Below are 18,731 nucleotides of genomic sequence, written 5' to 3'. Positions count from 1 at the left end.
ATTTAAGCCTGCATGCTGGCTATTGTTTTTCTGTTTGTCTCCTTCATTTTTTGCTCATCTTTTCATGTTTTCCTTCCTTCTTCTTGACCGAATTTTTTTAGTATTGTGATTTATTTCCCTACTGGCTTTACTTGAGTATAGCTTTCCCCCCCCCAATTGTTTGTTTGTGTGGTTGCTGTGGGGACTACAGTGTACATTGTTGATGTATCACAGTTTACCCTGAATAATATATCATTTTGTATGTAATTTAAGAATCTTACCACAGCGTAAAATAGTTTATCTTCTCTTTTTTTTTTTTTGATGTTGTTGCCACATAGTTCACTTATACACCTGTTTTAACCCTAAAATAGTTTATTGTGTGTTTGAACATTTAATAATATTTTAAAGTTCAAGAAACAAAATTGTATTATTTTTACCCACTATGTAGTTACCATTTTCAGGCCTTCTCATTCTTTTCTACATATCGAGGTTACCCTTTGGCATCATCTTCCTTCAGCATGAAAAATTTTCTTTCAGCATTTCCTTAGGGTATATCTGCTGGTGTGGCATTTTCTTGGCTTTTAAAAATATTTCTAAAATACTTTAAAATAGTTTTAAAATTATTCTAAAAGTATTTTTATCACCTGTGTTTTCAAAATATATTTTCTAAGACATGGACTTCTAGGTTGATAGTCTAAAGATGTCATACCACTGTCTGCCTCCATTGTTTGCTGAAGAGAAATAAGCCATTATTATTCTTGTTCCTCTGAATGTATTGTCTTCTTTCCATGGTTGTTTTTAAGATTTTCTTTTTATCTTTGGACTTTACAATTTGATCTAATATTCTTTTTTTTAAACCTTATTCATTATTATTTCTGAGAGAGAGAGACAGAGTCTAAGCGGGGGAGGGACATAGAGAGAGGGAGACAGAATCTGAAACAGACTTTAGGCTCTGAGCTGTCAGCACAGAGCCCGACGCGGGGGCCGAACTCACCAACTGTGAGAGCATGACATGAGCCAAAGTTGGACGCTTAACTGACTCAATCACCCAGGCACCCCATGACTCTGATGTTGTTAAATGTGTGTGTTAATTTTGTGTGGGAGGTACTAAAGCTCTTGGATATGTGGGTTGAAATATTTTGTCATGTTTGGAGATGATTTTGCCAGTATGTCTTTCAATATGCCTCCTTTCTCATTCTTTTTCTTCTTCTGCAACTCCTAGTTGCTTGATAGATCATTCAGATTTCTTGAGTGAGCTGAATGTGAGTCTCAGTTTTAATTAGCTTCAAATTACTTCTGATTTCAAATGATACTGCAGAATCTCTTTGTCCAGAAGACCAACTCTAAAATTCCAGAACTTTTATCCAGGAGCTTATCTCTGATCTTAACAGGATTTGAGCTGGGCTGGTTTCATCATTAGTTTCTTCTTCTTTTTGGATTGAGTTTCTGTAGCCCCGAAAACAAAACCCCTTGCAGAATTTGCAAGATCTGTCTCTGTTTTCTAGCATTGTCTTCACCATTTCTTTCTTTCTTTCTTTCTTTCTTTCTTTCTTTCTTTCTTTCTTTCTTTCTTTCTTCTTTCTTTTTATAACTGCTTATTTATTTTTGGGGGGAGGGGTGGAGATTGAGTGCAGGAGGGGTGGAGACAGAGAAGGAGAGAGAGAATCCCAAGCAGGATCCATGCTCAGTGTGAAGCCGATAGGGGCCTGGATCTCACAATTATGAGATAATGACCTGAGCCCAAATCAAGAGTAGGATGCTTAACTGACTAAGCTGCCCAGTTTCCCTGCCCTCACCTTTGTGTGTGTGTGTGTGTGTGTGTGTGTGTTTTAATTTATTTTGAGAGAGAGAGAGAGCACACATGTGCACAAGCAGGGGAGGGGCAGAGAGAAGTGGGGGAGAGAGAGAATCCCAAGCAGGCCCCTCACCATCAGTGCGGAGCCTTACATGGGGACCAAACCCATGAACTGTGAGACCATTACCTGAGCTGAAATCAAGAGTCAGAAGCGCAACTGACCAAGCCACTCAGGCACCCCCCTCACCATTTCTTATGGAGCAGAATTCTTGTAGGGGAGAATTATTGCATCAATTCATTTATTTTTGTTTCGGGGTTCTCCAGGGTTCCAAACTGTCATAGCAGCCCATACTGTTAATGGTTTGGCTAATTTCTCTCCATCTCACCAAAGCCTTTCAGCCTCTGACTGTTTCAGTCTTGTATCCATCTGTACCCAGAGTAGTAAACAGCCTCAGGTATGAAAGTGACTGCTACCCTTTGGTCACCTTTCAAAGGCTTGTCATGGTGCGCAATTCAGGTATACATTTATGTATGTGTGCTAATTATACTTTGTGGACATTGAAGGAAAATATAGCTTTTAGATTAGACCTGACTTTTTTGTTGTGATGAAGATAGCGGTGGTCTTTCTTAATCTTCTGTATCACATCCGAATGTGGAACTTCTGCTAGATCTTCTTTTTTTTTGTAATGTTTATTTATCAGAGAGAAAGAGAGAGAGAGAGAGAGAGAGAGAGAGAGAGAGAGAACACAAGTGGGGGAGGGGCAGAGAGAGAGGGAGATACAGAATCTGAAGCATGCTTCAGGCTCTAAGCTGTCAGTGCAGAGTCCAACGCAAGGCTTGAACTCACTAACTATGAGATCATGACCTGAGCGGAAGTCAGGTGCTGATCTGACTGAGCCACCCAGGCGCCCCAGTCTTCTTAAACCATAATAGAGATATGTAATAAGTACAGGATATCATGAGAGTGATTAATATCAGGGGAACCAGATTCTTTAGATACCTGTGTTAATAATTTTTATAGCAACCTATACTTATTTGTAGCTCATATTACAATTGACCTGGTATAATTATTAGTTTAATATATGAAAGCAGGAACCATGACTATTTTGTTCATTCACCATTTTGATCTCATTATTCTACCCACATAATGCCCAGCACCTCATATATTTGTGGAATGAAGTATTTCAGTTCAGTAATAATTTTGGAAAGGTTAGCAGTGGGCCAGAGGGTATTGGTCAATTAAATGTATCCTTACATGGACGTTGGGAAAATATTTTGATGTATCATTTCTTCCTGATTATGTCCTTGCATTCTGTAGTCATATTTAGTTTTGATATTTTTCTGTTTTCCACATAGCCTGATAATATATCTTGCCTATATATTTAGAATTGTAAGATTTTTAATCTGACTATACTAAGCCTCTGATTTTCTTCTCTAGAAAGAGAAATGGATGAGATTAAATTTGTGACCATCATCCACAAGCAATAAATTTACAAAGAACTCACAAATCTCTATTTACAGTTATTTCTTGATGTTTATAAACTAGAATTTCTATAACATTAACCTTATCATTGAAGAAATATTTGTCTTAAAAGCATATCTTTTATAGAAAGCCATCTTGGGTTATACTTTCAGGGGCTCATGGAGGATGTATAGGTCTAGAATTTAGTTTATTGGTTACAGGGCTGTTTTTCTTTTTCAAACTTGGCATATAAATATAGATAGCTATTGAATCATTTTCTTTATGTTTAGTTTCCTTTACTGTATAGAAAATGCCATTATTGGGGTGCCTGGTGGCTCAATTGTTAGAGCATGCAACTCTTGATTTTGGGGTGGTGAGTTTACCTGAAAAAAAAAATGATTACACAATAAGGGTTTAATAATGTTCACTGGATTAAAAATGAGGGAATAAATTCAAAAAGGAAAATGTCTTTATTCGTCATTTTTGGGATAGTAAGGATTACAAGACATTTATGCATTATTAAACTACCAGCCTAAAACACTTATTTTGGAATCAGAGCTAAACAGACATTCTATGAAAGAAGACAATACAGAGGTAACTTTTCTTAGGGGTCATTACCAGCAGTTAGCTGTACACAATTAGCGGTAGGAAGCCGACAGAGAGACCAGGTTGGAAAATTATTAATATTAACAATCTGTGAAGGAACTTGGAGGTATGGGAGAAATAATGGTTTCAGGATGAGGAATCATGCTGGGTAACTGTTTATGTGCTCTGAGAGACAGTTTATCATAGTGTTTAAATGCTATGGGCTTTAGCGCTGGATGGCCTTGTTCAAAGCCTTTTTTTGCTGTTTACTTAATGTATGACCTTGAAGAAGTTACTTAACTTCTCTGCGCCTTCATTTCCTCATCTGTAAAGTAGAAATAATAATAAAAGTACTTTGTATCATTGGTGTGAAGTTTAAATGAATTTTATTTATTTTATATGTTTATTTATTTATTTTTGAGAGAGAGAGGGAGAGAACATGAATGGGGGAGGGGCAGAGAGAGAGAATCTCAAGCAGACTCCATGCTGTCAACACAAAGCCCGACGAGGAGCTCAGTCTCATGAACTGTGAGATCATGACCCGAGCTGAAATCAAGGGTCGGATGCTTAACCGACTGTGCCACCCAGGACCACTAAATGAATTTTAGTATATTAAAGTACTTAGAATAATTTCTGGCACAAAATAAATGTTATTCGCTGCTGCCATTATCATTAACATCATCAGAAGTACCACTGGTGGTGCCTTGTTTGTTTCAAGAGTAATCCTGCTCCCTGGTATGACTCACTCTTGATAATTCTTTTTCAGCTCAACCGAAGTCGATGACATGATTCGTAAATCTACAAACCTGTTGCTAACCAGGACTCTGAGCAACTCTCTGCAGAATGTCATTAAAAGGAAGAATATTGGACTTACTGAGGTAAAGCTGCTCTTAATGGAGGCAGCCAAGGCAATATGTGAACAGATGCCCTAAGCTCTGGGGCCTGTTTTTAAGTTAATTATAACTTTCTATATGGTCCGTCATGTTCTTACTGATGGATTCCTAATGGTGAAAGTGCAAAACAAATCATTTGTTTTTTTCTTTTGTCCTCTTGGAGACATTTATTACATTTTGAAAAGTCACTTTCTCTCTCTCTCTCTCTCTCTCTCTCTCTCTCTCTCTCTCTCATTATTTTCAGTACCTAACTGGTTTTCCTTTCTGAGGTTGTTGGGATACATTTGTATTATTTGCCATCAATTATATAAAAACAAAATTGTTGGTTGGAGAATATAGTCAACATCAGGTTCCTATCCAAACGAATGACAGTTCAAATACAACATACAATATGAAACCACATGTGTGTGCGTAAATCATGGATGCCAAGGATATTGGCACTTGTAGTCCTTGGTTTGTGTTAGACTCAGCTTTTGGTTTTGAGATACCTCTTGTATGTGAATGGTGAATTACTCTTTATCAGCATGTGAGTCTGGGGATCTGGGATTGAGGAAATGTGGGAGAAAGGCGATCGTCACATTTCTGTGGAAGCTTACAGAATCTCACAAAGCAAGAAGGGATATTACACACGTGTTGCGAACAGTATCTTGGCAAACTGAAGATTTGGCACGTTGGCGTGGAGTCCTAAAATTTAGAAAGATGTGAAGTTTCCTTTCTCTTGGAAACCCAGGATTGCATGGGAGAGTCGACCTGCCATTTTATGGAAATTATATTGCCAAAAGTGAGAGCTTGGAGGAATTTTTTTTCACAGGGAAAGGGAAAGGCTGTTGGCCATATGTTTTACTTGTAGAGGTGGTGTAGTTTGGAAGTCCGTTGCTCTAGGAAAAATTGACGTTTTCAGATATACACTGTCAGAGATCATGGTGAAATTCAGCAAATGGTTAATGAATCTGACTCATAGGTAAAGACAGCTGGAAGCCAGGTGAACATCTCCTTCTGATTTTGGAGTGCTAGCTTCTTTCCCTGGGTGAAGATTTTAAACTATTATAATGTGGAACTTTGGCAGTGTTTGAGTTCCGTGTATAACAAACTTTTTTTATGATTGAAAGTTACATTTGACATTATTTAGGACAGTTCCCTCATTTTGCAGAGCTTCCTTTCTGTTGCTGGGTATAGAAATCTTAGGTATTATCTTTATGTCTGAGAATAGGTTAAGTTCTTTTCATCGTCAGGAAGGCTGAGCAAAAGAAAAGTGGAATGAAGTGGAGTGAAAAGTAGGAAGTCCTCCTCCTTCTGTTACAGTGCACTGTTCTCCTTATGTGGATCCCAGGTAGGACAGGAAGTCTGTTATTTAGTTTTTGAACTATCTCTGTATTATAACTTTTGATACAGGTTTTCTTATGCCATTCAACAGTCTCTTAAAACATTTTAAAGAGGTAGCTTAGAAGGAACATGGTGTGATAGAAACAGCTTTGGCCTCAGAAGTCTCTTGAGTTTAGTTGTGACTGTGCATGTCATTGATTTACTGTGACATCTTAAGAGAAAGACCTAACTTCTCAGTTCTTCAGTTTTCCTGACACCATTGTCCTTTGCAAGGGCCCTGCACATATCAGGTCAGGACAGGAGAAGCGGTAGAAGCTTATCAAAAGAACTATATTTTAGTTCTTGGCACTATTTCAGTGAATGCTAAATATTATTCCTAAGTCATTGGATCTTTCTAGGTAATAATGTACTTTCAGTATCAATATCCTTGCATATGAATGAAGGAACATCTACACACATTTATTTATTTTGGCTTTTATGGTGGTTTGTACACATACAGACAAATACATACCCAGTGATTTTTATCGCCAACCAGTAAATCTTAGAATAATTATATTGCTCACCTTTGGAAAGACATTATATCCTCCTTTACAGGTAACTAGCGTCAGTTCACATCTGCACGCATCATCATACTAGGTAACATTTGTCGAACAGTTTGTATTCTTCATAGTCTATTCACAAATACCATCTCATTTAGTACAATGACATTTGAAGCTGGCTACGCATGTGTTATTATTCCTATTTTATAGAAAGCGTAATTAAAGTTCGGCGAGATTGCCTGAGGTCATATAGTTAACAAAATGATAGAAACGAGACCTAAGTCTGGGTTGTTTTTTTCCCAAACTTAATTCACTTTTACTATAATGTACTGATTTCCATATTGATTTAATTATTTCATCATAACAAAGGGGCTTTTACAAGAAGTCCATAGTACTGTGGAAATTGTTCTAGGTAGAGATGATTTTGTGTCAGCGAGCACATATCCATTCAAGCAGTAGAAGTATTATAAAACCACAAAACTAATTGAACCCTATTTCAGGTTGTCAGACAGTTCCTTCACGTCTTAAGAGTTCCTGTAAGCTAATGTCTGTCTGCCTGTCTTGTTCGAATTTATGTTACCGCATTTCTTCTTTTTTCTGTCTATATGCTCTATCCTTCTATCTTTTCCTCTTCATACACTGGTTTTCTTGCTTTTGTCCTTGCTTCTTGGCTTCCCCACGTTGACTCCGCTCGACATTACCTTTTAGTTCTCGCTTACTGTAACTTGAATGCTTCGCACTCTCAGACCTTACATGACTGTCCCTGTTCAGTCAGCAGGTCTAGCTGGTTTCCTCAGGTTGCTTTTTCCAGGTCTGTGGGAAGAAAGTCAGCAGAGCAGTGGTTAAGAGTGTGTGTCCTTAAGCAGACTGCCTGGGTTCCAATTCTGCCTAGGTTCTCTTCCCTTAATAAATTTGTTCTTGGGAGCGTGTAGTTCATAGGGTTGTTGTGGGGATTGAATGAACATAGGAAGTACTTAGAACAGTATCCAGTATGTAGTAAATACTCCATGTATGTTACCTGGTGTTGTTGAAAAAGAGGTCTGGGTAGGTAAACAGTGACTGTCAAGTTTAGTACGGGGTGAAGTTTTTACAACCAAGAAAAGTTAGAAGATTACAACAAATGTCCTGTTAAGATAAATAACTTGCTTGTTGACTTTATAATATTTATTGCATACCTACTGTGTTTAACAGGCACTGATCTAAGCTGTTTGGATAAATAAGTGAACAACAACAAGAATAACAACAACAGAGATCCTTGCCTACATTCTAGTGGCAGAAAACATGATAAATAACAGCAAAATAAATAGTAAATCCTCTAGTATGATAGAAGGAAGTGAATTTAATGAAGACAAAGGAAGGAACCCATGTTAAGGAAATCAGGAGTCTGGTGGAGGTTCAAAGTTGGTCTTATTAAAAAGAGTAGCATCTTCTCAACATCACTCCTCATCAGGGAAATACAAATCAAAACCACACTCAGATATCACCTCACGCCAGTCAGAGTGGCCAAAATGAACAAATCAGGAGACTATAGATGCTGGCGAGGATGTGGAGAAACAGGAACCCTCTTGTACTGTTGGTGGGAATGCAAACTGGTGCAGCCGCTCTGGAAAACAGTGTGGAGGTTCCTCAAAAAATTAAAAATAGACCTACCCTATGACCCAGCTAGGAATTTACCCAAGGGATACAGGAGTACTGATGCATAGGGGCACTTGTACCCTAATGTTTATAGCAGCACTCTCAACAATCGCCAAGTTATGGAAAGAGCCTAAATGTCCATCAACTGATGAATGGATAAAGAAATTGTGGTTTATATACCCAATGGAGTACTACGTGGCAATGAGAAAGAATGAAATATGGCCCTTTGTAGCAACGTGGATGGAACTGGAGAGTGTGATGCTAAGTGAAATAAGCCATACAGAGAAAGACAGATACCATATGTTTTCACTCTTATGTGGATCCTGAGAAACTTAACAGAAACCCATGGGGGAGGGGAAGGAAAAAAAAAAAAAAAGAGGTTAGAGTGGGAGAGAGCCAAAGCATAAGAGACTCTTAAAAACTGAGAACAAACTGAGGGTTGATGGGGGGGTGGGAGGGAGGGGAGGGTAGGTGATGGGCATTAAAGAGGGCATCTTTTGGGATGAGCAGTGGGTGTTGTATGGAAACCAATTTGACAATAAATTTCATATATTAAAAAAAAAGAGTAGCATCTTGATGTTGAGTTATTGTTTTAAGGGCAAAGAGCATATCTTGGCAGAGGTTAGAGCAAAGGTCTAAAGATATTTAAGTTCCTGGTTAGTTCAGGGAACAATAAGGAAGCTAGGAAGGCTAGAGTGGAGTGAGAAAGGGGAAGAGAAGCAGGAGATTAGATTACTAAAGTGCCAGGGGGTTGTGGTAGGGCCACTGTAAAGTGTTTGGTTTTTATTTTGAGTGAAGAGGGCAGTCATCATTGCAGGAATTTGATTAGTGGCACTATGTGCCATATTTCAAAGGAATCACATTGTTGTATTGGGTATCCCCAATACTGCAGGGTGTAAACAGGGAGACTGGTTAGGAAGCTAGGACAGTAATGCAGCGAGATTTGATGGCCACATGGGTGGCAGCCATGGAGGTAGTAACAGGTGACCAGATTTGGAGTTTAGAGTCAGCATGCTTTCCTGATGATTGGATCTGAAGGGAGAGAGAAAGCGAGGAAGGAGTTGAAGATAAGTCCATGATGTTTTGATTTGAGCAGATAGAAGGTTGTATATACCATGCACTATGATGGCAAAAACTTTAGGTAGAGCTGGTGTTGGGGTAGAGGATATTGGGAATTTGGTTTTGGAGAAATTTAATATGTAGTGTTTATTACATATACAGTTTGTGATATTGAATAAGCGGTTGTATATATGAGTTTGGCATTTGAAAAAGAGGTTTGACCTGGAGATGAAAAATTGGGAGAATATAGATAATGTTTGTAACCACTTGATTGGATAAATTACTAAAGGAATTTGTAAAGATGGAGAAGAGAAGATGAAGGACTGAACCCTTGGGCACTCCATTATTAAGGAGTCAGGAGAAAGAGAAACGCACAGAGGAGAGTGAGAAGGAGTCACTAGAGAATTAGAGGGAAAACAAAACAAAACAAGAACAGTAACAGGAGTATGGTGTCTTGGAAGCCAAATGAAAAAAGTGTATCAAGAAGGAGGGAGTGGTCAGTTATGACAAATACTGATAATAGATCAGGGTAGATGCAAATTAAGAATTACTATGGGACTTAGCAACTTGGTGTATGTCGGTGACCTCAATAAGATCATTTTTAATAGAATGATGATAGAAGGCTCCTGATGGAGCAGGTTGAAAAGAGAATGGGTCCTGTGCAGAAGAGTTTCAAATAACGTATATAGATATTACCCCTTCGAGAAGGTGAGACTTAGCTCCCACCCCTTGCATGTAGGTTGTACTTAAGACTTCATGTAAAAAGTAGGGTATGGAAGGAGAGAAAACGTTACTTTACAGTGAAGGAACCTGGCAGATACTACCTCAGTCAGGTGATCAAGGTTAAAATCATCATTGATAAGTGATATTGATAGCATGTACCTTTGATAGGATGTGATGAGAAGGCACTTGTGATCTTTCTTCCAAAACCCATGACCCCAGTCTAACTGTGAAAAAAAGATTAAACAAACCCAAACTGAAGGACATTCTACAAAATACCTGACCAGTACTTCTCAAAACTTGTAGGGTCGTCAAAAACAAGTAAAGTCTTAAGAAACTGTCACAGACCAGAAGAGGCTAAGGAGATATGGCAGCTAAATGTAATATGGTATCTTAGACGAGATCCTGAAAAAGGTAAAACATTAGGGAGAAACTAGTGAAATCTGAATAAAGCGTGTTGCTCAGTTAACAGTAATATACCAATGTTGGTTGCTTAGTTGTGGCATATATACCATAGTAATGGAAGATGTTAACAATAGGAAGAACTGGGTGTGGCACACTTGGGAACTTTTTGAAACTATTTTGTAAATATAAAACCATTTTAAAATAAGGTGTTGACTTGAATTACACAATTTAATGTATGAGAAGAGTGAGAATGACAAGAGTGACTTTGGAGACAGCAAGGAGAAGACAACTCTTTCAGGGAATTTTATTAGAAAGGTAAGCCAATGAGGTGGTAATTGGCAGGGGAAGTGAATTAAGCAAAAGGTTTTTTTTTTTTTAATGTTTATTTATTTTTGAGACAGAGAGAGCACGAGTGGGCGAAGGGCAGAGAGAGAGGGAGACACAGAATCGAAAGCAGGCTCCAGGCTCCAAGCTCTCAGCACAGACCCCGATGCAGGGCTTGAACCCACAAACTGTGAGATCATGACCTGAGCTGGAGTCGGACGCTTAACTGACTGAGCCACCCAGGCGCCCCTTGTTTTGTTTTTTAACAGGAGATGTAATAGCCTGTTATTTCTGATGAGAATGTTGCAATGGAAAGCAGAAAGTTGACGATGTAGGAGAAAGGGGGAATCTTTGGAGTAATGCCCTCGAGTAGGAGAGAGGATGTAGACTGCAATGCACAAGCAGAGGGATTGGCTTTAGATGGTGTAAAGTTCATCTCTGGTAACAGATGAGACTCAGTGTATGTGGACGCAGATGGTGGTGGCTGGGCATATTTTGTGGTGGAATACTCCAAATGCTCTGTTTTCTCAGTGAAAGATCTTCAGCTGAAAGTAGAGATCCAGAGCAAATGTTGGGGTTGAAGCAGAGAGAAAGTACATCTGGGGGTATGGAAAAGAGATTGGTTGGTGCTGGATAATGTGGTTATTTTGTAGCATTAAGTGCCCACTCTGGCTAATGGATAGGAATTAAAGTGAGACTAGTCAGAATGGTTGTAGATTTTCTTAAGCCATATTTAACAGGAGATATGTTAAGTAAGTCCATATCAATAATAGCTTTCACGAATTTGGTATATATTACATTCAGTACTTTATCATTTATATAATATTTATATGTGATAATTTGTAATATATTGATTATTTCTTTGGTATGACATTGATGCTGTTATCTCAATTTTAAGATGATGAGAGATCTTAACTTTGCCTAAGGCCACACAACCAGTAAGTAGTTTGGAAATAACATTTAAGACAAGTTTTGAAATACAAAATTTTCTTTTAGAAATAAGATTTGAAATAACGTTTAAAATAAGATTTCCTTTGTTCTGAACCTTTACTCTTGCACTACATTAATTTAAAAACATCAGTACCATGGAGAGGAAGGAAATAAACCACCAGTTAATATTAATCTCAGAATATCAGAGAATTAGTTACGTTTGAAAGAAAATTTTGAGATGAATCAAAACACATCTTACTTCTTTATGAAGAATGAGTTGATAGAAAGGTTTAATGTATAAATTGGATTAAATTGTATTTATTATAGATAATAGAAATAATATAACTTCACTTTATTTAAGTCTCCACTCAAATGTCATTTCCTTAAGGAGCCCTTCCTCGACCACCTATCTGAGCCCTACCATCAGCGTGCTTATTACTACTTGATATTATGCTGTATGTTTATATGAGTTTGTGGTTACTCTCATCTCCACAAGGCCAGGGGCCTTGTCTGTCGTGTGTGTAATTATGTACAGCTGTATTCTCATTCCTTGGCACAGAGGAGTTCTTAATTGATGAAGAGAAGAAAGAAAAAAGAAAGATAGGTGGGTTCCTACGGTTAAGTTAAAGAAATTAAGATTTCCTATTGGTGATACCACATTGAATATTTATATATATATTTAAATTATATTTATAACAGTGCCCCAGGAGACCCAAATAAATGACCAATGCTTTGCATTCCACCTTTTATTTATTTATTTATTTATTTATTTACTTTTTTAACATTTATTTATTATTGAGAGACAGAGAGAGACAGAGCATGAGCATGGGAGTGGCAGAGAGGTGGGGACACAGAACTGGAAGCAGGATCCAAGCTCTGAGCTGTCAGCAGAGAGCCCGACATGTGGCTCGAACTCCCAAACCGCGAGATTATGACCTGAGCCAAAGTCCGACGCTTAACCGACTGAGCCACCCCAGGCGCCCCTCCACCTTTCTTTTTAATATCATTTAAATTGATGACCCTGTAGCTCTATCCTGTTGTATATCTCCCACATATCACTGTTTGGCATCCCCTGTTGTTAACAGCACTGATATCGCTAATATCACTTATTTTGTAAGTAAGTCTTGTCAAATATAAGCTTTGTACTAGATTTTGAATTTGGAACCACTAGCTCCAAGTACTTCAGTATTTTAGGTATTTGCTTTGGAGATGGTAAAAAATTGGTAGTCGAACCAGCTTTTTTTTATCTTTGCTGGGTGAAACAAAGAAAAGAATCCTTGAAATCTTAGGTCGAGTTTATTTTTGCGAATGAGAACCAAGGCTGCTATTTAGTTCTTCATCTTCTTGCCAATCCAACAGTTGAGAAGCACTGGCAGTGTGGAGGGTGGGGTGACTTCTCATTTTCTTGCTTTGGGTCAGTCCTTGTGGAGCTTCAGTGTCCTGAATTATCTGCTTTGGGAAACAGAGGATGTGAGAAGGTAACAGGTGACTTCCACACTCTGCTCTGTGCTTTCCTCATCATTGTCTCTGCTACGGGAATGAGAGACAGAAATATTTTCTGCTTCTTAATGGTTTTTAACCTAAGTGACTCATGTCATTCATGTGTGAGAGGTGGTTGTTTGCTTTATAGTATTTTCTTTCTTTTTTTTCCAGGCAATCCTCAGAGAACTCTGCTTTATATAAGCTATAACCAATACTTAATCTATTGCTAATACCATGTCCTTGAAACAATATTAAGGACAGTTTGGATTGCTACAGTGATATATTTATGCAAGAGAGTGGGAAGTGGGGGTTAAAAATATCAAAGGAGCTCAAACTCTGATGGAAGTTGATATCTGAAATTGCTTCATTTCATCCTTAAGTTCAGAATTACCCCTAAAGTATCTGGCTTCACATTTGTAAATGCCCTTGTAAAGATTTTGGTTAGCTGTCATTCAGAAGTAGAGATCATTTAGGCCTCATGAACAGACAATATTCCTTTTGAAAATGACATGGTATCTAATGTAATCGTAGAGTGTTTTAATAGTCTATTCTGTGCTAGGCAATGAAACATTTCAAAAGTGACTGACAGCCAGTTGATGTAATTCATGGTGATCTTTTGTGTTGACAGATCTTTAAAAAGTCAAGGGAAATTACTACTGTACCCAGTGAAGCCGCCTCCTTTTTTTTTTTTTAACTGCCAATATCCTGCAAAACAGGACAATTTTCTCTTTGACTGCCACTATTTTTTATTTCGATAACATGACATGATTCCTCCTTATTATTAGGATTTCTTTTGATAGATGGAATATGTTCCCTCTAGGTAATGCCGACTTTAAAATAGAAATTCTTCAGTTCTCCAAATTAGCTCTCTGACTTTCTAACTTATACATCAAGACAACCTTGCCGTAGCCACCCTCCCACTCAGGAAGAAGAGTGATTTAATTTAGACAATTAAAAATTTTTAAATGATTTTAGCCTTTCTTTGAGGGAGAAACATGTTGAAAGGAAGAGGGTGATGAACTGCTTATTTTGGTAGGTTTTCTTTCCTAGAGCACTCTACGCATAAAAGTCTAATGTTTTTGGTAATTTTGTAGGAGATCATATCTGTGTCCAAGGCTCAGAGTCTCCAAATTCAAACTGTAGAATGAAGGGAAGGGTGATGAATATGAACTTGTCTGATAGGCTGTGGGGAATAATACAGAGATCAAGTCCCAATGTTGCCCTAGCATTTCATTTGTTTGGAATTGCATCTCTGGGTCTCTGCCCTTTGTCTTCATGTTTCAAAAGTAGATATTTCCCTCACATTTTCCAGCTGATCCTTGGGGAATAGATCCTTGAGTACCTTTTTCCTTAGTCCAATCCATTACGAAAGCATTGTCATTATGATTTGACATGGATTCTTTGAGAATGAACTGTGCTTTAGCCCTGTGCTGGTTGCTGTTGGGGAGATAAGAGTGTACTTTCTGATTATAATCCTATTAATATTTTTGTGTCATATTCCACAGTATAATACAATGGCTTCTACTGAGGTGTAATTCAACTTTTAAACATTGTTTTGAAGTACCATTTGATTGTAAAATGTATGTTACCCCCCCCCCCTTCATCTTCAGTTCTGATTTCCCTTTGTGTCATCTACCCACTCTGCCCCGGCTCACTCTCTCACTGGACTAAAAGGTACACCTAAGTTCATCCGTAACCTTATACACCCAAACTTCCCCTACCTTCCACAGCCCTGCCGCCACACACAGTCTTGTGGAAACAAAAAGTTAAACATGTAGAAAAGAGAGACAAAAAAAAGATTCTATTCCATTTCTTTTCAAATTTCTTTTAGACTGCGAAATGTCAATACTTTTCATAGTTAGAATAAGTAATAGGTACCTCTCCTTTTTTCAGTTTAAACTTATTTTTTACAAGAGTGGAATCAAAGCATTTCGAGGTCTCGTTGGTGACAGACCCAGAAACTATTATTTTAGCCTAATGTATGGTAAATGTGCACCTCCCCCCGCCATCTTATGCTTATGCTAAAAGGCAACATCAGAAGTCATTTCGATGAGTCCATAATTTGAAGGTAGAGGACTTGGATTTGAGTCCTAATTCCATTTAGGTTATGTGAGCTGGAGAAAATCACTTCATTCTGTTTCTGTTTAGTAAAATAGAAGCAATAATTATGCCCACTTAACTTACTTTTCCAGGTCGCTGGGAATACAGTGTAAGAAAATGAATTGTGAAGTAACTTTACAAACTTTAATTCTATACAGACAGTAAGAGCCATTCTTTCTCATCCTCCTCTCAAAGTTATTTATAAATGACTTTTTATCTTACCAATACTGTCGTTTCTAAGGATCTCTCCTGTTAGAAAAGGAAAATAGTATTAACAAAAGGATACTTAATCCTCAAAGTAACTATGTGAGTTAGAAATTCTTTTTGGCAGTTTACAGATTAAAAAGCAGCCATTAGAGAAGTTAAAAAACTTTCTCCAGATTATTAATTTGAAAGAAGTTAATCCACTTGTTTCTCTGACTGTAATGTCCATGTTATTTCTTCTAGAAACTAATGTAGTTTGTTAATATACTGCAGTCTATTCCAACATCTCTGTGTTCATTATGATTCATTTTGAAACTTCTTGCCATTTCAGTTATTCTTGTTCTTTCAGTGGGAGTTCATTTATTTAATTCATTTAGCAGTCATTTATTGCCAGACACTGTGCTAAACACTAGCAGTTTTTGTTCTTAGTCTAATCTCTTAAACAGAAGATATACATTTAAAATAGAATGACAAGTGCTTTTATAGTAGGGGAAATACAAGATGCTTTGGGAAGTCAAGGAAGGCTTCATAGAGGAAGTACAACCTAAGACCATGCTCTTACAAGCCCTTTGTAGAATATAGATGGCCGCTGCTATTATGACTTTTGTTTTTCTTCTATCAGTAGATTCCTATTGAGTATTCGTTGTGGGGTGAATAGTCAAATGACTCTTACATGTGCTTGTTATTTTCTAGCTTGTCCAGATTATTATCAATACGACACACTTGGAGAAGTCCTGTAAGTACTTGGAAGAATTCATTACCAACATCACTAATGTGCTTCCAGAGACAGTCCACACCACCAAGCTCTATGGCACCACAACTTTTAAGGTGAGAAGGCTCTATAGTACGGTAAAACTGCCTGCGAGATACAGAGTCTGGGCCATTCTACCCAAGATGTCTTTGTTTCTCCCAGGATGCCTAGTAACATGATTCATAATATGGTTTTGAGAATAAGTACTTATAATTTCCTTAGAAAAACAAATACCAATGCTAATTTCTGGATTTTTCGACTTAAAAATGTCTACATCTCTATCCACTAAATCTTCCTTGTATTTTGTACTTGAAAATGACTGTTTCCTCAGTTGGCCCTCGTTTTAGTCAAGAATTCTTAAGGATGGTCTAGCTAATAGTCGTTGTAACTAAAATCAATATCAATTAATTTTATTTTAATAAGCTGTCCTTGCTTCTTTGTGTTCTGTGTCCAGATTTTTTTCACTTTTTTAGTGAGGAATTTCTGCCCCTTACTATTGTAGTTAACAATTTTATAATCATTTCACAAGGCCACAGCACTAGCTTTGATCCTGAGTTTGATCAAATGAGAAGAATGACACTCTTGTAGAGCAGAAAATAGATTGATGGAGAATTTCTGGAGAGTGAATGACTTATTAAAAAGGCCTTAAGAAATTCCTTTATATTGCCTTGTGACCTTTAAATAACTATTAAGCAGAAAAAGTAGTCTAACATCTTAAACACTACAATGGTAGACTCTGACATGAAAGCCAACCTGTTGTTTTGGGTTTTTGTTATTATTGTTATTATTTGATTATTTTAGTTTGGAATCAAATCTGTTTCATCCTTTTGAGATTGGTATTAATTAGATACAAAGTTGTAGATTGCAATCATGATATATGTCCACTGGTGTCAACTTTTTCCTATCCTTTTATCCTCTTTCCCTATTTATTGGCACCTTCCCTTGAGAATAGATTTAAGTAAGTAAGAATAGATTTAAGTAAGATTTTAGTAAGATCTCTTTTTGTGTTATAAGAAAAGGAATGAGAAAGAACCTGAATAGCCAAAGCAATCTTGAGAAAGAAAAACAAAGCTGGAAGCATCACATGTCCTGATTTTAAATAATATTACAAAGTTTTAGTAATCAAAATAGTATGGTATTAGCATAAACACATATGCATAGGTCAATGGAACAGAACAGACAGGCCAGAAATAAACTCATGTATATATATGGTCAAATAATTTACAACAAAGGTGTAAACACAGGAACACACAGTGAGGAAAGAATAGTCTCTTCAATAAATGGACAGCCACATGCAAAAGAGTGAAACTGGACCCCCATGTTTACACTGTATACAAAAATCAACTCAAACTAAGGAGTTGAATGTAAGATCTGAAATTACAAAACTTCTAGAAGAAAACAATGGGTTAGCTTCTTGACACTGGTCTTAGCACTGATTTTTTAAATTTAATACCAAAGCAAAGGCGACAAAAGCAAAAATAAATAAGTGGGACTACATTAATCTAAAAGGCTTCTGAGCAGCAAAGGACAGAACACAAAGGCAAAACACAAAAACACCTGATGGATTGAGAGAAAATACTTCCACATCATATAGCTGATAAGGCATTAAATATCCAAAATATGTAAATTACTCATACACCCCAATAGCAAAACCCCAAATAATCCAATTAAAAGGGGGCAGAGGAACTGAATAGACATTTTTCTAAAGAAGATATACAAATGGCTAATATGTACATGAAAAGATTACTGTTGGTGAGATACTACCTCATGCCTGTTAATATAGCTAGCATCAAAAAGACAAGAGAGAACAAATGCCTGCAAGGAGGTAGAGAAAAGGGAACCCTTGTGTGCTGTAGTCAGGCATGTAAACCAGTATATCCGCAATGGATAAAAGTAAGGAGATTACTCAAGAAATTAAAAATAGAACTACCATGTGATTTGGCAGTCCCACTTCTGAGTATATATCCAAAGAAATAAAAATGATTATCTTGAAGAGATATACCCCCTTGTTTATTGCAGCATTATTCACAACAGTCAAGCTATGCAAACAACCTAAGTGTTTATCATTGGATGAATGAATAGGTAAAGGAAATGTGGTACATACATATGATAGAACATTATTCAACCAAGAAAAATGAGGAAATTCTGCCATCCATCCAACATCGATGGACCTTACGGGCATTATGTTAAATGGAATAAACCAGACAGAGAAGGACAAATGCTGCATGCTATCACTTTTATGTGGAATCTTAAAAACAAACAAACAAACAAGTCAAACTCACAGAAACAGAGAGGAGAAAAGTGGTTGCCAGGGCATGGGGAGGCAGGTAGAGGAAATAGAAATTGGTAAAGGGGTATAAATTTTTAGCTGTAAGATGAAAAAGATTTGAGGATCTAATGTAAAACATGGTAACTATAGTTGATAATACTGTATTGTATAATTGAAATTTTCTAAGAGAATATAGCTTAAGTGTTGTCACCAAAAATAAATAAATAAATATTTAAGATAATGAATGTGTTAATAACTAAATGATGGGAATCCTTT

The 18,731-nt window shown here is 37.2% G+C and overlaps 1 protein-coding gene across 5 annotated transcripts in view; it reads left to right on the top strand.

The window, feature by feature from the left end:
• Positions 1 to 18,731, top strand: part of EXOC6B (exocyst complex component 6B) — a 611,818-nt gene that overhangs the window by 333,865 nt on the left and 259,222 nt on the right. For all 5 annotated transcript variants that reach the window (XM_030310833.1, XM_030310832.1, XM_032592666.1 and 2 more), the window contains exons 16-17: positions 4,588 to 4,699; positions 16,129 to 16,263. In XM_030310833.1, the coding sequence (XP_030166693.1) occupies positions 4,588 to 4,699; positions 16,129 to 16,263 (247 nt within the window). The remainder of the gene's footprint in view (positions 1 to 4,587; positions 4,700 to 16,128; positions 16,264 to 18,731) is intronic.

Source organism: Lynx canadensis, chromosome A3 (genome assembly GCF_007474595.2).
Source record: "Lynx canadensis isolate LIC74 chromosome A3, mLynCan4.pri.v2, whole genome shotgun sequence".
NCBI classification, from domain to species: domain Eukaryota; kingdom Metazoa; phylum Chordata; class Mammalia; order Carnivora; family Felidae; genus Lynx; species Lynx canadensis.
This window is presented reverse-complemented; position numbering and strand designations above follow the sequence as displayed.